Source organism: Poromitra crassiceps (genome assembly GCF_964638095.1).
Source record: "Poromitra crassiceps genome assembly, chromosome: 1".
NCBI classification, from domain to species: Eukaryota; Metazoa; Chordata; class Actinopteri; order Beryciformes; family Melamphaidae; genus Poromitra; species Poromitra crassiceps.
In genome coordinates, this window is record NC_139623.1 from 7123774 (window position 1) to 7148945 (window position 25172).

Here is a 25172-nt window from a genome sequence, read left to right on the forward strand (position 1 = left end):
GGGGGGGGGGTGGAGAAGATGCTGAGTGTTAGGTGAGTGTCAGTAAATATTCCTCTCCTCTGCCTCTCTTCTCCTAGTCAAAGATGCTGAGTCAGAGAGCACTGTCAGTAAGCTGGAAAGCCCAGCGGTGCAGGTGTTCAGTGGGCATATGAAGCTAACTAACACACCGTATAACCAGAAGCTGGAGGACCCCAAAAGCAAGGAGTTCCAGGAGCTGGCCGATGACCTGGAGGAAATTGTGAGTTTGACATCTAAATAAGTTCTTGTCTGGCCCACTTTGTTTCCTTTCAATGTCCCACATTGTTTATTGTTAAGTTCACCATTTTGAGCAAAGTATTCCACGCAGTCCCCTTCTCCCTCTAAGGATTAGTTGTGAATGTTGTTTGGCACAGTGGAAATGCTTTCTAAATAGGGCCCTCCCGGTGCACAGAAACCGCTGAAGGCACATTTGTGTGGGTGGAATAAAACAGTGTACATTCTCTCAGTCATTCCCCTCAACAGCGTCTCCTATTATTGAAGGCAGTGGGGATGTTTGTAGGACCACTTAGGAGCATGTTGATGGCAGAAAAGTCTTGCTAAAAGCCCATCAAGAGTACACTTTCTCAGTGGGCTGCAGGAGTGAGAGTGTTAGGTGAGAGTGTTAGGTGAGAGTGTTAGGTGAGAGTGTTAGGTGAGAGTGTTAGGTGAGTGTTAGGTGAGTGTTAGGTGAGAGTGTTAGGTGAGAGTGTTAGGTGAGTGTTAGGTGAGAGTGTTAGGTGAGAGTGTTAGGTGAGAGTGTTAGGTGAGTGTTAGGTGAGAGTGTTAGGTGAGTGTTAGGTGAGAGTGTTAGGTGAGAGAGTTAGGTGAGAGTGTTAGGTGAGAGTGTTAGGTGAGTGTTAGGTGAGAGTGTTAGGTGAGAGAGTTAGGTGAGAGTGTTAGGTGAGTGTTAGGTGAGAGAGTTAGGTGAGAGTGTTAGGTGAGAGAGTTAGGTGAGAGTGTTAGGTGAGAGTGTTAGGTGAGAGTGTTAGGTGAGAGTGTTAGGTGAGAGTGTTAGGTGAGTGTTAGGTGAGTGTTAGGTGAGAGTGTTAGGTGAGAGTGTTAGGTGAGAGTGTTAGGTGAGAGTGTTAGGTGAGAGTGTTAGGTGAGAGTGTTAGGTGAGAGTGTTAGGTGAGTGTTAGGTGAGTGTTAGGTGAGAGTGTTAGGTGAGAGTGTTAGGTGAGAGTATTAGGTGAGTGTTAGGTGAGAGTGTTAGGTGAGAGTGTTAGGTGAGAGTGTTAGGTGAGTGTTAGGTGAGAGTGTTAGGTGAGAGTGTTAGGTGAGTGTTAGGTGAGAGAGTTAGGTGAGAGAGTTAGGTGAGAGTGTTAGGTGTGAGTGTTAGGTGAGGGGGGTCTGACTGGACTATCACACAATAACAGCTTTTAAAGAATAATTGCACATTTGAAATGCCATCAATGTCAATGATTAGTCCATTAACAAAAAAATCAGGCTATCAGACCGTGTCTCATTGGGTTACTGTTTACATACTGTACCTGCTCTGGCTTGAGGAATATTGCTTCAGTTAAAGTCCCTGGAAACCAAAATCCACAAAAATGTTCTAACTATGTTATTTAGGGTCTTATGTTAGTAATTGTCTGCCTCAGAAATTATTATACATTACTTTCAACCCAAAGCCTTAAAATCGACACTTTTCTACAAGATTCCTCAAGGTACTTCCTCATTGAAGAGAGCAGTGCGCGAGGTGCTAAAATGCAGAAGTTTATGACGTCATAAGCTCTATATAACCTTTGTACACGCGCGCAATCTGCCCTTCTCCTTTTGTCCGTTCTTTGCCCCCAGTGACAGCGCTCCCTCAGTGTCTGTCTGCCTCCCACTCTGTGCCGAGCGCTATGCTGCTTCTCTCTCTCTCTCTCTCTCTCTCCTCTCCTCTCCTCTCCTCTCCTCTCTCTCTCGGGACTAGTGTGAGAGAGAGCACAGAGAGAGACACACAGCCTGGTGACGCAAGGTTACATACACACACACACTGCGCTGTGCAGTCGCAGCAACATCTCTCCCTCTCCGAGCAACCAACACACGCACGCACACACACACACGCACTGGATCTCTCTTTCTCCGTTTCCCTCCCCCCCTCTCTCTCGCGCTCTCTCTCTCTCTCTCGGAGGAGAGAAATGTCCCTGATGCAGACGGGACACGCCCACACAGTCCGCGGGAGAAAATGCACTCTAAAAAGTAATTGATTCTCATGACTTTTGCCAGACTGTCAAACCTAAATTTATATACTTTGCGACGTTCATCATCGTTCAAATTTGGCTGGTGGCTTATTAACATAGGGTCCTGTGATGTGATGAACTCAAAATGCTAAATAATAAAGAAATATTTCTGGTTTCCAGGGACTTTAAACTAAGAATGCTGGACTAAGGGGCACTTTACACGAGGACGGTTTCCTATGGTGAAGGGGAATTATTTTATCGTTAGTGCCTCCCTTTTAGACGGCGACGGCGAATTAGGAAACGACACATTTTGAAACCACCCTCCAGAGTGAAATTCTTGGTGACGCTCCCCGCTGAGCGCTCCATGTAATCGCTTGAGACGGCTCATTTCAGGAACTCTGACGTGCCTGCACACGCGACACACGCGATTACGCCATAGCCGTGCGCGAGTTGGCGGCTATTTTCAAAATAAAACGTCAATATGAATGAAGTTTGGCAACATTCAGCATTAAGCTACACTGCGGCCAACTTCAGTTACATGTTCATAACGTTACTGCTGCGAGGAGCCGATGGCTGTACCCGGTCGGCATTTAACGTTAGTTACAAAAGCACGTCGACAGTGTTTTCTCACTGCCAGTAGCCTAACTACACAGTAGAGTTTGACAGATAGCTAGTCCGACCAGTGTCAGCACAGTCAGCGCTCCGGGTCCTCGCTGCTCGTTAAAGATTTCCAATAGGCGTTATTCTGATAAACTGGTCACATATACCGTAAAATACCAATTAGAAGCCGACTTCCAAATTGCCGCGGGTCCCATATATAAGCGGGGTCTGGATACATATTTTGTACATAAAAGCAGGTCCCAATTTGACGCCCGGTTAGTTTTTTCAATGTTTTCTTTTTACCTTTGCGACATCCTGTTGAATGCATCTCCCAAACACAACGAAGAAGAAAAATCGGAGGAAGAAGACGAACAACGAGGAAACGAGGAACAACGAGGAAAAAAAACACATGCACGAAACTTGCTGATCAAAATTCGTTTTCCCTCAACATCTGAGGATTCTGAAAATTGTGTAGGCATTTCCTGAAGATTTTTATACACTAAAACCGACATATCTGGTGTAATAATTATTTTGAGAAATGTGCCTATATGGTATGTTTCCCTGCCAGCGGGCATAGAAGTCGGCTTCTAATTGGTATTTCACCGCACACTGCAGCGGAGGGGGCAGAGCATGCAGCCAGCGGAGGAGGCAGCGCATGCAACAAATAATCTGCTCACATGATGATCATGTTCTCTCACCTTCAGCGGAGAAAGTTTAGTGGTAAATACCGGTAGGTCACAGTTCAGCTCAAATTTTATTTGATTTCATGTACAGGCCAGAACTGGCATGCAATGTGCTCTGCTGCGCTGAGAGGGAGGCGCGGCTCTCCCCATAGACAAGCAATCGTGTGGGGGGCTGTAGCCAACTCATTAAAATAAATGGTTTAAATAAACAATTTCATACTATTTACAATCTTTTCTGAGCAATATTTTTGTACAAAAATAATTAAAGCAGGTCCCAAACTGCCGCAGGTCCCATATTGACGCGGGGTCTGGCTACATATTTTGTCAATTAACGCCCGGGCTAATAATTGGTATTTTACGGTATGTTACATTCTCACCCGACAAATATTAAAACTTTAAAACAGTTTGGGTTTTTTTTGCTTGAAAACAGCTTTTTGGCAAGTCTAAATGACTGCGGTAGGCGTACTCTACTTCCGTGTTTAAAACCGGAAAGACGATTACGAAATGACGTCATGCAGAAGCGAAGCGTCCTTGTATGGGCAAAGAATAAGGTGATCACACTGCCACCTAGCGACCTGGCATGTACATTACGGCGTTTTAAAAATTCAACAGCGCTCATGTAAACAGGGAGAAGGTGTGAAGGAAAAGGTGTGAAGGAAACGCTATTGTGTCGTTTCTACCAGAAACTGTCCTTGTGTAAAGGGCCCCTAAAGCTCTCACCTTTTAGGGTTAGGGTTAGATAGTCATCTTGCTTATTTTAGCCATAGTTGTCCCACAGCTTTACCTTGACACAGCTGTTGGAAGTAATTCACTCCTGCCAGCTCTGTGGAGTCCTTGAAAAAGGTCTAATTGTATTTAATCTCCTCTCCTCTCCTCTCCTCTCCTCTCCTCTCCTCTCCTCTCCTCTCCTCTCCTCTCCTCTCCTCTCCTCTCCTCTCCTCTCCTCTCCTCTCATCCCCTCCCCTCTCATCCTCTCCTCTCCTCTCCCCTCCTCTCCTCTCCTCTCCTCTCCTCTCCTCTCCTCTCCTCTCCTCTCCTCTCCTCTCCTCTCCTCTCATCCCCTCCCCTCTCATCCTCTCCTCTCCTCTCCTCTCCTCTCCCCTCCTCTCCTCTCCTCTCCTCTCCTCTCCTCTCATCCCCTCCCCTCTCATCCTCTCCTCTCCTCTCCTCTCCTCTCCTCTCCGTCAATGAGCTTGGAAAATGGTGATGGGATCACATTTCATGTTGCTGACTTCAACTTTAGAAATGGCTTTTTTGGGCTTATCTGTATATTTTATGTTGATGGATAATTGACCATTTTGTCCAGTGGACAATTCTCCTCGTCCTCTTCCACCTCATCTCTCTCGCTGGTATTATCACTGACCATACAAATGATTTAGCTGGTATTATCACTGACCATACAAATGATTTAGCTGGTATTATCACTGACCATACAAATGAAACATATTCATTTCCTGGTCCTGGCTGACTCCCTCTTTTACTGTTACCTTGAGGGAGATACAGATAATACTCAGGTGTTCTAACTCTGGATTGAACCATTGGCCTTGTACTATCGCCTCGGCAGTGTTCTTTTTGTTTTCCTCAAAGAGCAGTCACTCTGACATGAACTAAGCCTATGCAGGCATGATCTGTGATGGTGGACCTGTATTTAAGGCTATGAAGATTAGTAGCAGCATGTGACTATTAACAAGCATGTTGGATACAGTCGGCTGCTCAGCAGCTGAGGGCAAGTCAGATCATTAGGAATCATTGTCATGTCTGCTTTGCATGGTTTGCTGTTTTTTATGTTAACATGATCATTTGCACTTCCAAGGCTTAAGGCAGACCGAAGTGATGGTGTACGTGATGCAGTGTCCTCTTAAGGCCTTGGCCACACTGATCCATCAGAAAATGGACAGAACGGATAGACGGATAGATTTATGTCCGTTGCATGTACAAGTAACCTACTTAATACAGCAGGTGGCGGTAAGCACCTTGAAGGTGTCAGCGACCTGCCTATCAACCGAGAGAAGAAGAAAGCTGGCGTCAGCTAGCTGTTAGCTCTGTGCGCTACGTTACTTATGTGGCAATAAAATGCCACCGAATGACCAGATTAGATGGTGAAATCAGACGGTGACACTGACTATCACGTTGTACAACAGCGGGATGGTGTACACAGCATTAATTATAGCCTCCAGGCTCCTTCACCCCCTCGGCCGCCATCTTCTTTGAAAAGTTGAAACAAATCTCGGAACGCCTCCTCTCGAGACCTCGACTCTGATTGGCTAAACGGACAGTGACTATCCGACCATCCGACCATCCGATACGTCCATCCAGAAAAAGTTCATCCCTCTTCAACTTTCTGTCCATCACAATGTATGCAAATTTTCTGGATACGTACGCTTCTGAGGGCTCCACGGACAGTCGGACAGCTGTCATTGAAAATGAATGGAAGTGAACAGAGAAATTAACGCACACGGACAGACACCACGGATCAGTGTGGCCAAGGCCTAAGGCAGACAGAAGTGATGGTGTACATGATGCAGTGTCCTCTTAAGGCAGACAGAACTACATGATGCAGTGTCCTCTTAAGGCAGACAGAACTACATGATGCAGTGTCCTCTTAAGGCAGACAGAACTACGTGATGCAGTGTTCTCTTAAAGCAGACAGAACTACGTGATGCAGTGTTCTCTTAAAGCAGACAGAACTACATGATGCAGTGTCCTCTTAAGGCAGACAGAACTACATGATGCAGTGTCCTCTTAAAGCAGACAGAACTACATGATGCAGTGTCCTCTTAAGGCAGACAGAACTACGTGATGCAGTGTTCTCTTAAAGCAGACAGAACTACGTGATGCAGTGTTCTCTTAAGGCAGACAGAACTACGTGATGCAGTGTCCTCTTAAGGCAGACAGAACTACATGATGCAGTGTCCTCTTAAAGCAGACAGAACTACGTGATGCAGTGTCCTCTTAAGGCAGACAGAACTACATGATGCAGTGTCCTCTTAAGGCAGACAGAACTACATGATGCAGTGTCCTCTTAAGGCAGACAGAACTACGTGATGCAGTGTCCTCTTAAGGCAGACAGAACTACATGATGCAGTGTCCTCTTAAGGCAGACAGAACTACGTGATGCAGTGTCCTCTTAAGGCAGACAGAACTACATGATGCAGTGTCCTCTTAAAGCAGACAGAACTACGTGATGCAGTGTCCTCTTAAGGCAGACAGAACTACATGATGCAGTGTCCTCTTAAGGCAGACAGAACTACATGATGCAGTGTCCTCTTAAGGCAGACAGAACTACGTGATGCAGTGTCCTCTTAAGGCAGACAGAACTACGTGATGCAGTGTTCTCTTAAGGCAGACAGAACTACGTGATGCAGTGTCCTCTTAAGGCAGACAGAACTACATGATGCAGTGTCCTCTTAAAGCAGACAGAACTACGTGATGCAGTGTCCTCTTAAGGCAGACAGAACTACATGATGCAGTGTCCTCTTAAGGCAGACAGAACTACATGATGCAGTGTCCTCTTAAGGCAGACAGAACTACATGATGCAGTGTCCTCTTAAGGCAGACAGAACTACGTGATGCAGTGTCCTCTTAAGGCAGACAGAACTACGTGATGCAGTGTCCTCTTAAAGCAGACAGAACTACGTGATGCAGTGTCCTCTTAAGGCAGACAGAACTACATGATGCAGTGTCCTCTTAAAGCAGACAGAACTACGTGATGCAGTGTCCTCTTAAAGCAGACAGAACTACGTGATGCAGTGTCCTCTTAAAGCAGACAGAACTACATGATGCAGTGTTCTCTTAAGGCAGACAGAACTACGTGATGCAGTGTCCTCTTAAGGCAGACAGAACTACATGATGCAGTGTCCTCTTAAGGCAGACAGAACTACATGATGCAGTGTCCTCTTAAAGCAGACAGAACTACGTGATGCAGTGTCCTCTTAAGGCAGACAGAACTACATGGTGCAGTGTCCTCTTAAAGCAGACAGAACTACGTGATGCAGTGTCCTCTTAAGGCAGACAGAACTACATGATGCAATGTCCTCTTAAAGCAGACAGAACTACATGATGCAGTGTCCTCTTAAGGCAGACAGAACTACATGATGTAGTGTCCTCTTAAGGCAGACAGAAGTGATGGTGTACATGATGCAGTGTCCTCTTAAGGCAGACAGAAGTGATGGTGTACATGATGCAGTGTTCTCTTAAGGCAGACAGAACTACGTGATGCAGTGTTCTCTTAAGGCAGACAGAACTATGTGATGCAGTGTCCTCTTAAAGCAGACAGAACTACAGTACATGATGCAGTGTCCTCTTAAGGCAGACAGAACTACATGATGCAGTGTTCTCTTAAGGCAGACAGAACTACGTGATGCAGTGTCCTCTTAAGGCAGACAGAACTACAGTACATGATGCAGTGTCCTCTTAAGGCAGACAGAACTACATGATGCAGTGTTCTCTTAAGGCAGACAGAACTACGTGATGCAGTGTCCTCTTAAAGCAGACAGAACTACAGTACATGATGCAGTGTCCTCTTAAGGCAGACAGAACTACATGATGCAGTGTCCTCTTAAAGCAGACAGAACTACAGTACATGATGCAGTGTCCTCTTAAGGCAGACAGAACTACATGATGCAGTGTTCTCTTAAGGCAGACAGAACTACGTGATGCAGTGTCCTCTTAAAGCAGACAGAACTACGTGATGCAGTGTCCTCTTAAGGCAGACAGAAGTACGTGATGCAGTGTCCTCTTAAGGCAGACAGAACTACATGATGCAGTGTCATCTTAAAGCAGACAGAACTACGTGATGCAGTGTCCTCTTAAGGCAGACAGAAGTACGTGATGCAGTGTCCTCTTAAAGCAGACAGAACTACGTGATGCAGTGTCCTCTTAAGGCAGACAGAACTACATGATGCAGTGTCCTCTTAAAGCAGACAGAACTACGTGATGCAGTGTCCTCTTAAAGCAGACAGAACTACGTGATGCAGTGTCCTCTTAAGGCAGACAGAACTACGTGATGCAGTGTCCTCTTACCGTACAGTAAATACAACTTTTTTCCTACACAGTTGGAGAACAACTACAAGAAAGATGAATTCCTTGCAAAATACTACACAAAGTCTGTGGTCACCGCATTCAGGTATCTACTGCTGTATTATAATAAGCCGTAAAGCTTAATATGTTAATTTGGAGTAGATTCAATGTGAGTTGGATAAGTTAGAAAGGAATGCTCAATGTTCCACCAATTGAAAACATAATGCTTGTGACTGGATATGCTGTCTTTCCCCCTCCCATCTCTCTGTATACTCCAGTGAGGGCGTCATAGCCTACCACTGGACCCAGTTTGACATTCCAGCCAGCGACCTGGAGATCCTGCCCGAGTTCTCTGAGGAGCGCGTCCTGGAGATGCTGTGGAAAGGCATCAAGGAGCGGGGCAAAAAGAGCCGCCAGGACATCCAGATCAGCGAAGTGACTGCCTCGTGTGAGTAGGCTACCACCAGGACCTGCTGGGAGGCTACCACCAGCACCAGCACCATTTCTCTATCAATTGTTCAAATGTTATCTTTATTCTGTATATTCTTGCTACTGTTGTGTCAGCTAGAATTAGCTAGACATATTTTCTGTGAAGCCCTCTGAGACATGCTTGTGAATTAGGGCTATATAAATAAACTTGACTTGACCTGCTGGGAGGCTACCACCAGGACCTGCTGGGAGGCTACCACCAGCACCTGCTGGGAGGCTACCACCAGCACCTGCTGGGAGGCTACCACCAGGACCTGCTGGGAGGCTACCACCAGCACCTGCTGGGAGGCTACCACCAGCACCTGCTGGGAGGCTACCACCAGGACCTGCTGGGAGGCTACCACCAGGACCTGCTGGGAGGCTACCACCAGGACCTGCTGGGAGGCTACCACCAGCACCTGTTGGGAGGCTACCACCAGGACCTGCTGGGAGGCTACCACCAGCACCTGCTGGGAGGCTACCACCAGCACCTGCTGGGAGGCTACCACCAGCACCTGCTGGGAGGCTACCACCAGCACCTGCTGGGGGATCAGACCAAGGGGCAGATAGAGGGAGACAATTGGCTTTTTGCTAGAACTGCCTGCAGATTATAGTATTTAGCGTTATGGGGGTCAAGAGCCATGGAGCATTATGAATAGAGATCTGAAAAAGGTCATTGTCATCTCCTATCTGCATTGCTATTCTGTAGGCCTTCTATTTGTATTTGAGGAGCTTGGTCTGAGATGTGCTGATAAGATGATGACAATAAGCCAGACCTCTCTGCTTGTGCTGCATCTGAGACTGCACATTTTATGCTATTTGGATCCTCTAATGCTATTAGCTGGGCCCTGGCCTGGCTCAAGGCAGCCATTTTTCTTACTTCTGTCTTCTCAGCATTCACATTGCATCTGTCCACAGCCTGGCCCCCGGCCAAGAGCTGGCCCTGTGACTCACAGTGGTTTTGGGCATCTTTTAAAATGATTTCTGTGGCTATGATTTGATGTTGCTGTCCCAGATAGTTAGACAGAGATGTATGGGTTGCTGCTATAGGGCAAGGTTAGATGGAGTAGAAAGAGCTAGACACCACCACCAGTTCCCTTAACAGCAGGGAAATGGAACAGAAAAAGTACAACCCAAATATTTTAGGCCCATGCATCAAATTCTATCAGCCTCCCTAGTTTGGTGACACCTTCTTACCTTGCCTCCCGTTTCCCTCTCTCTCTCTCTCCCTCTCTCTCTCTCTCTATGTGTGTCTCTCTCTCTCTCTCTCTCTCTCTCTCTCTCTGTGTGTCTCTCTCTCTCTCTCTCTCTCTCTCTCTCTGTCTCTAGTCACAGACCCTCGGATGGCCAGGAACCCCAGAGCCAGTGAGTACAGCGTGTCCCATTTCAATCAGTGGCAGCTGTGATTTTCCAGCCTGGTAGATGCTCACCCTCCTGCCAGTCTGTAATGAATGGCTGGCCTGCCCTGTACTCTACGTGTGCTCTAGTCAGAGATTGAGAGTCCTGTAGCAGCCCAGGACTAGACGCCCTGCACGCCCTACTCTTCTGAGTCTCTTGACTCTGCCGGGGTGATTTATGTCCCTGGGATGATTACACTACATTACATCAGATGTGAAGACCTTTATTAGACAGTTATTATTTTAAGAGTAGGAATATGTTTGCCAGCTATAGTATCCATCCATACATCCATCCATCCAACTAGGGCTGGGTATTGGCAAGGACCTCACGATACGATACGTATCACGATACATGGGTCGCGATACGATTGTATCACGATACATTGCGATACAATACATATTGTGATATATTGCAATACTCTACATAATTTACTGAAAAAAAATAGAGCTAAAAATACAACACGCTGTGCACCACTCAGGTAGTGTAATAATATGTACATCACTTTATATTGATAACTTAGTGGACAAATTGAGTCAAAACTATCGAGTGTTGTGTGTCTTACTGAACGCACTGAAATAAAAAGTATTCTTATTGTGTCAGTGAACACGGCTGTGCAAAGAAATCGACATGGCGATATATCACGATATCTTTCTGAAATATCGATACAGTATTGCGGAAAAACGTATCGCGATATATTGCCGTATCGATTTTATTGCACAGCCCTACCATCCACCCACCACAGGCTTGGAATTAAGTCATTTTTAGGGCAAGGCCACTTTGGCCTTTTGATAAAGACAAATTTATTGGGGCATCACGGCCAAAATGTAGGGCACCAGAGCCAAAACCAATGGTTATTAAATTCCTTTTTCATGTCATTTTATAATAATAAATAATAATAATAATAATGGCTTTAATTTATATAGCACACTTTAAAATGTAAAACAAATCTCAAGGTGCTTTACAGTAGCTAAAAGACAAAATAAAAACAAGCTAAAAACGGCTAAAAGCTCAGAGCTAGTAAAAAGCAGAGCGTTTTAGTTTTAAAAACAGCGAGGGATTCAGAGGCCCGAACAGTTCCTGGGAGCTGGTTCCACAGGCGTGGCCCCAGAGTGGAGAAGGCTCGGTCACCCATTGTTGCCAGCTTGGTGCGGGGGACAACAAGCAGGTTGAGGGTGTCGGATCTGAGTGACCGGGATTTTGGACTTTTGGATTTGACCCAAACTAAAATAAATCTCCTAACATAGAAATGAAGTTGTGCAGTGTGATACAGCACTTAAGTTACTATGTAAGATGGCAAAGTCAATCCACAACTTTCTTTTAACTCATTGAGTGCCAATGACGACTTTAGTCGTCAATTGCTTTAGTAACGTTGAGTGCCAAAGACGACTAAAGTCGTCAATTGCGTTTTTTGACGGTGGGACGTGGATCTAAGCCTCTTACATCGCCTCTTACAATATGGGAGCTATTGAATGTGTGTAACCTATTTTACAGAACCCTTAGGTGGCGACAGTGCTCTCCAGATTACAGAAAGGCGAGGAAAAAACAAAGAAGAAGTCGTTGGGGAAACGGAAATCGCATCGCATCCGTATGCATCGATATGCATGAAGCATAACGTTAGCTGTGCCTGCAGCAGCCAATCTGCTGCCACAATTGAGCCCCTCCGTGTCCGTTGCGACAGCCCATCACATGATCAGCCGTGGAGTTGTTATTATTCTCAACTGGAAGCATGGGAGCCGGTGACAAACACACGCGGAACGCTGTAAAAAAGCTGGATGTCGCGCACCCTTCACTGTGCACAGCAAACGCAGCAGAAAGCCACCAGAGACACTCCCATGGAGGAGGGGTTTGCAGTTGAGGCGGGGGGGGGGGGGGGGGGGGGGGGGGGGGGGGGGGCACGCAGAGCAGCACACAACACTGACCCAGACAGACCCAGACAGCAGGACAGGATTGGCAAACGCAAGCCAGAATATCCGATGCCCACCAGCAGCAAATCAAGACCAGCAAGAAGCTGCAACCAGCAGCGCACGCAGGGGCCAGCGCTGCTGGTTGCAGCTAAAAAATATTATTCTGCCAAACAAAATTCCCTGGCCTTCACTGTTTTATTGAAGGAAATTATTTTTGAGGTGTGACTACATTAGAAAATATTAGCTTCAGAGTCAGTGATGTGCTTGAAATGTTTAATTTCACAAAAGGCTCATTATCTCAGCTTCTAGAAAAAAATGGCTGTTTTTGGTTAAATCAAGCTATCTTCTCCGGCTCATAACTAAAGAACGGAAAATGGGATCAATAAACTTTTTTTTGCAGATGATAGAAGAGAGTCTCATCGTTCTTTGTGCGTGTTCAGTGTTTACATAGTAATATCACACAATATTCTGTGGGCCTCGATAAATCACTGAAAACGCTCTGAAACTCTGGCACTGGGAGCGTCCGTTCTCCAAAAGTGGCTGGCACTCAATGAGTTAAAGGCACAGTTGAAAACAGGGCATGCCAAACTGGCCATGTGGCTACAAGGGGCATTACGGCCACTCTCCAGGGCATCCACGGCACGGGCATTTTTACCTGATATAATTCCTGCCCTGCATCCTATATCCTATTTATACATACCTCTATACTAGCGTAACTTCAATTACAGACGAGCTGATGATTACATGTTTACAACTTTATTCCAACTGACAGATAATATTGCATTCCTTAAATTGCATGCTGAAAGGTGAAAGGATATTAAGATACAGAGGGAAAATAGAAAAGATACAACTCTTGATGTCAGTATCTCTGACAGCAGTTATGGTTGATCAGATTTGATTTTATCAGTAGCAAATCACAAGCGGCAGCTGCTCAGAGTGCCACATGATCTACAGTGCTGTACGGTACATGTCCTTGCATATAATCTGACCGGCATTGTTATCCCCAGAGGAGTGTTTCTTCCGCCTGGAGGCTGAAAAAACCTTGAAGACGTTCCAGTCCCCAGGGTACCCCGTCAAGTATCCCGCCGGGTCCCGCTGCCAGTGGCAAATCCGAGCGGCGGAGAACAACGCCATCTCTGTCAGGTTCTCTAACTTCCACGTCGAGGACGACTGCAGCAACGACTTTGTCTTCATCTACGACTCCCTGAGTCCCGATGAGTCACAGGCCATCACAGAGTAAGACACAGAGCTGCCTGGGGATGGCCAAAAGGGTTTTCGAAAAACAAAATTAAATACAATTTTGGTTAATTCAAGTTTTACTATAATATTATTTGATAGGAATAATAGACACCAGAGGAATTTTATTTAAAAGACAACCAGCAAAGGCAAGCTCATCTCTCCCTCCGCCCGTCATGCAAATCACATTCTTTTATTTGTGCCTTAAACCTTGCTCTCTGGGTTTGTTTGATCGGGCTCAACCAACATGTCTCATTGACTTAGCGTTGATGATCAGAGAGGGGGGAGATATGGTCCTACATGATTCCCAGAGGACAGCCACTAAGAATCACTTTGTATTTGACTGAAATGTTGCAGAGGGATTTAGGAGAAAAAGCTCTTTTGATGTGGGTGGAAAACATGTTCCACTTCATTCCTTTCACTGCATTTGTGATTACAGCTTTTTTCGCTGGTGCCTTTAGCGCCGTTTGTCCCGTTTTATTGTTAACTTCGGAGACCTCAGTGAGATTGAGTTGGCTCAAAAGGACCTCTGTTTTCAAATCTATGAAGGGTGCCAAGCTGCTGCTACACCACTGTGTGTAATTGTGCTTTGTCTATGGGGGGGTTTGATTCTCAAAGTACAGCCTTCTGAATGCAACATCAGTTGTAGCTGCAGGCAATTTCAAGCTCAGAAACCTTTGCCAAACAAATGTGCGTTACCAGGCGATGCATAAAATCTTTATAAGGCTATTGAGCGATCAGCTTTATCCAAGGTGACATAGGGTTTATGAGAGCCATAATATAATACTCTATAATGACATTATTCCACTGCAGGTGAATGGAATGCTGTAGTGCAGGGATACTCAACTTGCTTTGTGCAGGGGCCACTTTCGTGAAATGATAGAAGGCGAGGGGCCAGTTAATAAACAAACATTATACATTTTTCTGTAGCGGATTGTAGGTTTTTGGGGTGTCAGCCAGAGTTTAGTCTGACAATGTTGTGCACACCGGATAGTTAAGTTAGTTAGGTTAAGTACATACATAAGTGCCTGGGTAGCGAGCAGACGGCGGTATTTGACAATTTAGCTGGAGCCCAGTCAAACTTGATTTCACGTTTTTATTGTGAATTTGATTCTAATTCATTTATTAGAAAATGGTCGGGGGGGCCACTCTGCACCCTATCGCGGGCCACATCTGGCCCCCGTGCCGCAAGTTGAGTATCACTGCTGTAGCGTCATTCACACCTCCATGGCTCTGCCACCAGCAGTGCTGTGGGACTTTTTGCTCATGTACCTCATGTTTGAAACACCATCCAAGCACTTTCTGTCAGTGGTACTGGCACATCTCTCTTTATTTCTCTCTATCTCTGTTTGTCTATTGATTTCTTTTCTCATTATTTCTTTTTTCTTTAAGCTTTTTAAACGTGTTTGCTGCATTGATGTTTCAGTGCTTCATGACTAAGAATAATTACAGCTGTGTCTGAGCTCCCTCTGTGTTTCACATGCTTTAGTGTTTTATTGGAAGTGTAAAATTCCATTCAGTAGTTGCAGCAGACTTTCATCTTAGGCTTCACAGTGTTATTTGCTATCACACAAGTGGACACACACACACACACACACACACACACACACACACACACACACACACACACACACACACAGTTCCATGAAAAAACGTCTTTCTGTTGCATCGCTCTATCTTTGACATGACCATTAATGCTCCTCTGACAGAAAGTGTGGTCAGCGGCCTCCCACCAACCCTCTGGAGGTGGTGTCGTCCAGCAACATCATGCTGATCAACCTGATCACAGACAGCGCCCTCCAGAGGCCGGGCTTCAGGGCTGAGTATAAAGTCATCCCCATATCTACAGGTAACCGAGTCGACATTCCCCGCATTCCCTCCATCATTCATGTGCCAACTGCATCCTGCACCACAGCAAATCACAGAGACATTTATGGCTGTACTGTATTTATGCCAAATGCCGTTATGAATGATCAAATGTGCTGTATAGTACTGGGATGTATTAAGTGTCTTTTGTTTCAGCTCAAACTTGTGGAGGCGTCCTCACTAACGCCAGCGGTGTGTTCACTTCCCCGCATCATCCCAGCTTCTACCCCCCCGCTCTGGACTGCAAGTGGACCATCAAGGTTTGCACCGCTGCTGCTCTTCCTGGTGCCCCTCCTCTACCTCAGAGCCACCTCCTCCTCCTTTACCATCCTTAGCCTGCCATGAGAGGAGAGCCCCCCCACCCACCTCCTCCTCCTTTACCATCCTTAGCCTGCCATGAGAGGAAAGCCCCCCCCCCACCCACCTCCTCCTCCTTTACCATCCTTAGCCTGCCATGAGAGGAAAGCCCCCCCCCCCACCCACCTCCTCCTCCTTTACCATCCTTAGCCTGCCATGAGAGGAAAGCCCCCCCCCCACCCACCTCCTCCTCCTTTACCATCCTTAACCTGCCATGAGAGGAAAGCCCCCCCCCCACCCACCTCCTCCTCCTTTACCATCCTTAGCCTGCCATGAGAGGAAAGCCCCCCCCACCCACCTCCTCCTCCTTTACCATCCTTAGCCTGCCATGAGAGGAAAGCCCCCCCCCCACCCACCTCCTCCTCCTTTACCATCCTTAGCCTGCCATGAGAGGAAAGCCCCCCCCCACCCACCTCCTCCTCCTTTACCATCCTTAGCCTGCCATGAGAGGAGAGCCCCCCCCCACCCACCTCCTCCTCCTTTACCATCCTTAGCCTGTCATGAGAGGAAACCCCCCCCCCCACCCACCTCCTCCTCCTTTACCATCCTTAGCCTGCCATGAGAGGAAACCCCCCCCCCCCCCACCTCCTCCTGCTTACCATCCTTAGCCTGTCATGAGAGGAAAGCCCCCCCCACCCACCTCCTCCTTTACCATCCTTAGCCTGTCATGAGAGGAGAGCCCCCCCCACCCACCTCCTCCTTTACCATCCTTAGCCTGCCATGAGAGGAGAGCCCCCCCACCCACCTCCTCCTCCTTTACCATCCTTAGCCTGTCATGAGAGGAGAGCCCCCCCCACCCACCTCCTCCTTTACCATCCTTAGCCTGCCATGAGAGGAGAGCCCCCCCCACCCACCTCCTCCTTTACCATCCTTAGCCTGCCATGAGAGGAGAGCCCCCCCCACCCACCTCCTCCTTTACCATCCTTAGCCTGCCATGAGAGGAGAGCCCCCCCCACCCACCTCCTCCTCCTTTACCATCCTTAGCCTGCCATGAGAGGAGAGCCCCCCCCCACCCACCTCATCCTCCTTTACCATCCTTAGCCTGCTATGAGAGGAGAGCCCCCCCACCCACCTCCTCCTCCTTTACCATCCTTAGCCTGCCATGAGAGGAGAGCCCCCCCCCACCCACCTCCTCCTCCTTTACCATCCTTAGCCTGCCATGAGAGGAGAGCCCCCCCCCCCACCCACCTCCTCCTCCTTTACCATCCTTAGCCTGTCATGAGAGGAGAGCCCCCCCCACCCACCTCCTCCTCCTTTACCATCCTTAGCCTGCCATGAGAGGAGAGCCCCCCCACCCACCTCCTCCTCCTTTACCATCCTTAGCCTGCCATGAGAGGAGAGCCCCCCACCTCCTCCTCCTTTACCATCCTTAGCCTGCCATGAGAGGAGAGCCCACCCACCACCTCCTCCTTTACCATCCTTAGCCTGCCATGAGAGGAGAGCCCCCCCCCCACCCACATCATCCTCCTTTACCATCCTTAGCCTGCCATGAGAGGAGAGCCCCCCCCCCCACCTCCTCCTCCTTTACCATCCTTAGCCTGCCATGAGAGGAGAGCCCCCCCCCCCCACCTCCTCCTCCTTTACCATCCTTAGCCTGCCATGAGAGGAGAGCCCACCCACCACCTCCTCCTTTACCATCCTTAGCCTGCCATGAGAGGAGAGCCCCCCCCCCACCCACCTCAACCTCCTTTACCATCCTTAGCCTGCCATGAGAGGAGAGCCCCCCCCACCCACCACCTCCTCCTTTACCATCCTTAGCCTGCCATGAGAGGAGAGCCCCCCCCCCCCACCCACCTCCTCCTCCTTTACCATCCTTAGCCTGCCATGAGAGGAGAGCCCCCCCCCCACCCACCTCCTCCTCCTTTACCATCCTTAGCCTGCCATGAGAGGAGAGCCCCCCCCCCACCCACCTCCTCCTCCTTTACCATCCTTAGCCTGCCATGAGAGGAGAGCCCCCCCACCCACCTCCTCCTCCTTTACCATCCTTAGCCTGCCATGAGAGGAGAGCCCCCCCCCCACCCACCTCCTCCTCCTTTACCATCCTTAGCCTGCCATGAGAGGAGAGCCCCCCCCACCCACCTCCTCCTCCTTTACCATCCTTAGCCTGCCATGAGAGGAGAGCCCCCCCCACCCACCTCCTCCTCCTTTACCATCCTTAGCCTGCCATGAGAGGAGAGCCCACCCACCACCTCCTCCTTTACCATCCTTAGCCTGCCATGAGAGGAGAGCCCCCCCCACCCACCTCCTCCTCCTTTACCATCCTTAGCCTGCCATGAGAGGAGAGCCCCCCCCACCCACCTCCTCCTCCTTTACCATCCTTAGCCTGCCATGAGAGGAGAGCCCCCCCCACCCACCTCCTCCTCCTTTACCATCCTTAGCCTGCCATGAGAGGAGAGCCCCCCCCACCCACCTCCTCCTCCTTTACCATCCTTAGCCTGTCATGAGAGGAGAGCCCCCCCCCACCCACCTCCTCCTCCTTTACCATCCTTAGCCTGCCATGAGAGGAGAGCCCCCCCCCCCACCCACCTCCTCCTCCTTTACCATCCTTAGCCTGCCATGAGAGGAGAGCCCCCCCACCCACCTCCTCCTCCTTTACCATCCTTAGCCTGCCATGAGAGGAGAGCCCCCCCCCCACCCACCTCCTCCTTTACCATCCTTAGCCTGCCATGAGAGGAGAGCCCCCCCCACCCACCTCCTCCTCCTTTACCATCCTTAGCCTGCCATGAGAGGAGAGCCCCCCCCACCCACCTCCTCCTCCTTTACCATCCTTAGCCTGCCATGAGAGGAGAGCCCCCCCCCCACCCACCTCCTCCTCCTTTACCATCCTTAGCCTGCCATGAGAGGAGAGCCCCCCACCCACCTCCTCCTCCTTTACCATCCTTAGCCTGCCATGAGAGGAGTGCTGAGGCAGCACGATAGAAGCCAAGCTGTTCAGTACCTCTTCTATCTTCATCTGTCAGACTGCCGTTGCTGCCGCAGCTATAGCTGGGCTGCAGTGTTTCCTGTGTTGGTTTTGTTTACCGGTGTGTTGTGTGTGTGTGTGTGCGTGCGCGCGCGCGCGCGCGCGCGTGTGTGTGTGTGTGTGTGCGTGCGTGCCTGCTGCTTGTGTTTCAGTGTGCATGCGTTTTGTGTGTCCACGTATGTTTGTGTGTGTGTGTGGGTAGGTGGGTGGAGGAGTGACATGCATGTTAAATACGGTGATGCTAAACCCATCAGCTCCTCTGTGCTGTAGGTTCCTGCTGGGAAGAAGGTGCGGGTGAAGTTCACCATGTTCCGTATGAAGGAGCCTGGGGTGGACGTCCGTGTGTGTCACAAAGACTATGTGGAGGTGGAGGGCACCAAGTAAGCCTTTGACACAATTAACACATTGAGTGCCAGCCGTTTTTTCAATGCTGTAGGTAAGTTGTGCCAGGTTTTTTTTTGAGGATTCTGGCTCATTTTACAAGAGCCGAGGATTCTTTTCTGTTAAGACTTCGTGAACACCAATCATCTAAAAAGAACTAATAGAATGTGTGCTTTCTCTGTCTAAAAGAGTTAGTTTGCAGAGTTAGTAGTTATGTAGATATTAGCCGTTGAGTACAGCATGGTTTCAGAGATTTTCAGAGAGTTTAGAGATAAATGGATTTTTAGAACCACCTCACGTGCCTGTGATTATGGGTGCCCTTGGGCAAGTCTGTATACTGTATTGTGTGTGTGTGTGTGTGTGTGTGTGTGTGTGTGTGTGTGTGTGTGTCTCCAAACTCCTCCCTCCGTCTGTGCTGCGGAGGGAGGAGGCTCCGCGGCCGCTCTCGGGCAGTCTGGACTGTAAAACTGGCTCGTTCGTTTCTTGAGGTGTCGGCTGAGAGCTTTGAAGAAGCTTTTGCGATTCTGGTTTTATTTATGCGCAAAGGTACTCGAGTGTGTGTGTGTGCGCGCGCGCGCGCGTGTGTGTGTGTGTGTGTGTGTGTGTGTGTGTGTGTGTGTGAAATCGAAAGAGTTTTCGCCCAGCTATTTCCTTGAAAATTAGAATGGCTTTCTCCAGCGGACCCGTGGCTGTGGCTTTCTCTCTGTCTGGAGAGAACTGTCGCCACTTAGTGGTCGGTAAAATAGATTATACACATTCTCTTCCTCCAATAGTGGTATAGAAGACGTAAAAGGGGTTGATTGATGTCCCACCGTCAAAAAAAAAAATGTTTATGTAAGACGAGATATCTCGTCTTTGGCACTCAACGGTTGGATTATGTAAGACGAGATATCTCGTCCTTGGCACTCAACGTGTTAAGTGACATTGAGTGACAATGTTTCCCTTTGTTGCATACTATGCTTAGATTACAACCAATCTAAGCAATTGTGAATTAAACTGCTGTTCATATCATCACAACCTTTTCTTGTCCTAATTGTTTTTATGCCTCCGCCCGCGATAGCCAGGCCGGAGGCATTATGGATCCGGGTTGTCCGTCCGTACGTACGTACGATGTTTGTTAACGCGATATCTGAGGAACGCCTTGACGGAATTTCATCAAATTTGCCTCAAACATCGACTTAGACTCAAGGATGATCTGATTAGATTTTGGTGGTCAAAGGTCAAAGGTCAAGGTCACTGTGACCTCTCGAACGCCATTTTCAAGCTTGTTAACGCGATATCTCAGGAATGCCTTGATGGAATTTAATCAAACTTGTCTCAAACATCGACTTGGACTCAAGGATGAACTGATTAGATTAGGGTGGTCAAAGGTCAAGGTCACTGTGACCTCTCGAATGCCATTTTCAAGCTTGTTAACGCGATATCTCAGGAATGCCTTGACGGAATTTAATCAAACTTGTCTCAAACATCGACTTGGACTCAAGGATGAACTGATTAGATTTTGGTGGTCAAAGGTCAAAGGTCAAGGTCACTGTGACCTCTCAAACGCCATTTTCCAGCTTGTTAATGCGATATCTCACGAATGCCTTGATGGAATTTCATCAAATTTGCCTCAAACATCGCCTTAGACTCAAGGATGATCTGATTAGATTTTGGTGGTCAAAGGTCAAAGGTCAAGGTGAGCTCTCGAACGGCATTTTCAAGCTTGTTAACGCGATATCTCAGGAATGCCTTGACGGAATTTAATCAAACTTGTCTCAAACATCGACTTGGACTCAAGGATGAACTGATTACATTTTGGTGGTCAAAGTTCAAGGTCACTGTGACCTCTCACACACCCAATTTCCAAGCTCTGTAATGCAACATCACAGGAGCGCCTTGACGGAATCTCTTCCAATTTGCCTCAAATGGCGATTTGGTCTCCAGAATGAACTAATGGCGGAGGCATAAGTCCGCGTTGCGGTCGTTCTAGTTTAGAACTTTAAATTTGTTGAAAGAAAAGTCATATTGTTAAAGAAGATTGATTGCAGTTTGGCTATGATGGAAGGTCACCAATACTGTACTTGACTCCGTGACCTCTCTTTTAAACAATTAATTGCAGCATCTATGGTTTGGAGATTGCAGATATTTGTGTGTGTGATGTGTGTTTGTCTGTATGTTTCTGAGACTGTGCATTAAACCTGCGTCTTGTTCCCCTGCAGGCGCTGTGGGGAGTTGTCCTCTTTGGCCCTGGTCAGCAAGTCTAATGTCCTGGAGGTGAAATTCCACTCTGACGAGTCCTTCACCGACAAAGGCTTCAGGGCCGAGTACAGTGCCTACGATCCCGCCAACCGTGAGTTGTGCCACTATTTAGCACACATGATGGGTGAGCTGGGTGAACTGTGACCATGTGACAGGGACACTCTTAGGCTGCCATTAGGGCGCGGGAGAGGCAGAATAGCTGTTTAGTCTGAGAGACTAAAGACGGCGGCAGACTGACAGTCAAATAGAGCTGTTCCCATGTTGATAGATGCTTAGAGACTGTGGCCATGTTGATAGATGCTTAGAGACTATGGGCCCTATCTTCCCGAAAGCGGTAATTTAGCGTTTGCGCTCGTTTAACGCCGTGCGCAATGCAAATTGGGGGCGGGCACAAGCGCATGCCTTTTATAATTGTACTGGGCATAGGCGTGCCACACGCCAAAAGCAGGCGTTTCAGCACTAAAATGTGGGGATAGATGGCATTATCCTATCGTCAGCAGCGCACAATTACTTTGCGCTAAGAGCTTTGAAAACCACCTCTTGGGCGCTAAAACACTCGCTGCGCTTGACCACCATAATCCCGCGCTGCGCAGCGCAGAAACGTCATTACGCACGGCCGTTCCACGCCAGGACATCAAATTCTGCTGCTAAAATTGGATAACCAGCAGATTATTTGGCGAGGCAATCAACTATAATTCACTGAGAAACTTTTATCACATCGCAAGGAGGGGTTATGGTAAATTAATTGAGAAAACTTGTACATTGTAGCCTACTTGCAATAGGCTATTCACCTTCACCTGCTATAACCCGGAGGGTCGTTGGCATCACAGCCGATCTGGCACAAGCCTCGGCACGAGTCGAGTTTTATTTGAGTCCACTGTAAATCCTCCAATCTTTTCTTTTGTCTCCGCCGTTTACCCGCTGCAAACACGTTTCTATTGTCCCACCCCAGTCAACAAAATAACCTGAATTGCATCAAAACTCAGATGTTTTTAACAGGTATATGATGTGATGGTGTCGTTATGAGATAGGGATAATATATACAGTCAGTAGGCCTACACCTATCAAAATTACGCATGGGGAGAATTACAGCATGCCTCACGCAAACTGTATTACAGGGACTGCAAGACGGGAATCTGGTTTGATTGATGTAATGCCCAGCCATTGCCAGGCCACACCTGTGAATAATTCTGATGGTTAACACCGCCCAAATCCCGTTTGCGCCGTGCATAAATGATTTGGCACGCCTCTAATCTGTGCTTGTGCCCGTTGTTGTGATAAATTATGCTCCCCCGCGAGTATGGCATCCTCACGAGATTTTTGGGCTGTTTTAACTTAAAAACAGGGAGGTCACGTCTACCCAAACAATTATATCATTTTTAAACAGTTATGTTTCTGTATAAATCATTACAATTATGCTCCCGTGAGGTGGGGATGCTTTTTTTTTGCTGCTGGGCGGGGGTGCAAAACTCGGCATACCACCTGGACACTAGCGCAAGGCGGACTGTTATCTTGCCTGCGTTAAGGCACGTGCAAACAGGTGCGCAAGCGCTAATAGGGGAGATCGCCTGTACGAAGATAGGGCCCATCGGCCATGTTGATAGATGCTTAGAGACTATGGCCATGACACGTCAGAGCTGGACTAATCACCAGAGAGCTTGTTTATTGCCTCCATTTTATTTGCCTCTGTCAGTCAGGAGACACCCTCTGTTGTCTCCCAGTTTGACCTCAATGGTTTTATAATTGCTCTGATCAACAGGGACAAGCAAATGGCCACGTGACGGATCTGCTCAATATACGCTGTCACTCCCGCTCATTCACTCGCCATCTCTGTCTCCCCCCGTGTTTGTCCCCTTCCCCTTCCATCTCTGTCTCCCCCCGTGTTTGTCCCCTTCCATCTCTGTCTCCCCCCGTGTTTGTCCCCTTCCCCTTCCATCTCTGTCTCCCCCCCGTGTTTGTCCCCTTCCCCTTCCATCTCTGTCTCCCCCCGTGTTTTTCCCCTTCCCCTTCCATCTCTGTCTCCCCCCCGTGTTTGTCCCCTTCCCCTTCCATCTCTGTCTCCCCCCGTGTTTGTCCCCTTCCCCTTCCATCTCTGTCTCCCCCCCGTGTTTGTCCCCTTCCCCTTCCATCTCTGTCTCCCCCCGTGTTTGTCCCCTTCCCCTTCCATCTCTGTCTCCCCCCGTGTTTGTCCCCTTCCCCTTCCATCTCTGTCTCCCCCCGTGTTTGTCCCCTTCCCCTTCCATCTCTGTCTTTGCCCCTTTCCCCTATTTGTCTTTTTATGAGCAGCTTGCCCCAACAAGTTCGCCTGTGCCTCTGGGATCTGCATCGCCAAAGACCTGCACTGTGACGGCTGGAACGACTGTGGTGATATGAGCGATGAAATGAAGTGCAGTAAGTCCCCCCTGACCCTGACCTCACTGTCCTCTCCTTCTTCTTCTTCTTCTTCTTCTTTCTTCTCCTCCTGTCCAGCCATCAGCCCCAGGCTCCAACCTATAGCCTCCCTGAGCAGGGTTCCCAAGTTCATGGAAAACCTGGAAACCTCATGGAGTTTCAAAATCTCGTTTTCCAGGCCTGGAAAAGCCGTGGAATTACTCAAATCCTTGAATGTTTTGGAAAAGTCAATGGTATTGTGTTGTGTGTAATGCAATGAATTGTTACAGTAATCTTCCGTGGTAACCTTTCATGTAATGTAAAATAACGGTGAATTTATTTTCTGTCACTGATTACACAGTAGTCATGGAAAAGTTTTGAAATTTTATCCATGAAATTTCAAGATGTGGTGTTGGGTGTTAACATGTGGGAACCCTGCCCTAGTATTTCTTTTGTCCTGGTGAAACCCATCCATTGACCCAGAGCTCCTCTTCAGATCTCTAATATTTGTTTTTCCCTAAACTATTTTTTTTCTCTTCTAAACATGCTATTCCTCTGTTCCCCCCAGAGTGTGAGAAGGACCAGTTTGCATGTGACAACGGCATGTGCAAGCCCAAGTACTGGGTGTGTGATCGCGTCAACGACTGTGGGGACGAGAGCGACGAGAAACAGTGCAGTGAGTATTTCTGTCTCTCCTAAAGCGGTCTCCAGGGGATACAAGCCCTATCTAATGCTATGCTAATTGTGCTAACATTAAAGGCACATCAGCGCTAATGCTCTGGTCACTGACTCCTGGGCTGTGTGCAGTCATCAGTAATGAAGCTTGTTTGAAGCCTTGCCCAATTTGCTCGACGTCTGTCTCGACTCCTAATCATGTAAGCAGGATGGAGAGAGAAGATCTAGACTACTAATCATGTAAGCAGGATGGAGAGAGAAGATCTAGACTCCTAATCATGTAAGCAGGATGGAGAGAGAAGATCTAGGGTGTATTCACACCTATCTTGTTTGGAGCAGTTGTTCCGAAACAGAGAGCATTTCCCCCCTTGGTGCGGTTCGTTTGGGGGAGTGCGAACACAGCAATCACACTCGGATGCGGGACAAAACAAGTGGACCGAGATCGCCAAGAAAGGGTGGTCTCGGTCCGCTTTAAACAAACTCTGGTGCGGTTCGTTTGTGGTGAGAACGTGATCCGACACAACTGCAGGAAACAGTGCGCATTTTTGGATAAACCAGCAGGCACTGTAATGGCCTGCACTGTGCCGGCGCTGTAATGGCCTGAAGAACGAGCATTTTTATCGTTTAAAAAGAACATCTTCATTCAGATCCTGTTTTGGCGACTTGTGAAACTAGCGTTTGCATGGATAAACTTTGGGGAATTTTGCATCATCACATCAGCAGTTTGAACTCGATCACCTCTGGTCTCCAAATGAAAACAAGTCGTGTAATCAGAGCCAGCCTTCTTTGTGATAGGACTGTCTGGTTCAATCAGACTCATTGCATT

The 25172-nt window shown here is 48.1% G+C and overlaps 1 protein-coding gene across 2 annotated transcripts in view; it reads left to right on the plus strand.

Annotated features, from left to right (window-relative positions):
* st14 (ST14 transmembrane serine protease matriptase) overlaps positions 1 to 25172 on the plus strand; it is a 66352-nt gene that overhangs the window by 16162 nt on the left and 25018 nt on the right. For both annotated transcript variants that reach the window (XM_083640122.1, XM_083640123.1), the window contains exons 3-13: positions 78 to 238; positions 8524 to 8594; positions 8767 to 8936; positions 10286 to 10321; positions 13266 to 13494; positions 15204 to 15343; positions 15517 to 15620; positions 18950 to 19059; positions 21262 to 21392; positions 23588 to 23692; positions 24240 to 24347. In XM_083640122.1, coding sequence (XP_083496248.1) covers positions 78 to 238; positions 8524 to 8594; positions 8767 to 8936; positions 10286 to 10321; positions 13266 to 13494; positions 15204 to 15343; positions 15517 to 15620; positions 18950 to 19059; positions 21262 to 21392; positions 23588 to 23692; positions 24240 to 24347 — 1365 coding nt within the window. The remainder of the gene's footprint in view (positions 1 to 77; positions 239 to 8523; positions 8595 to 8766; positions 8937 to 10285; positions 10322 to 13265; positions 13495 to 15203; positions 15344 to 15516; positions 15621 to 18949; positions 19060 to 21261; positions 21393 to 23587; positions 23693 to 24239; positions 24348 to 25172) is intronic.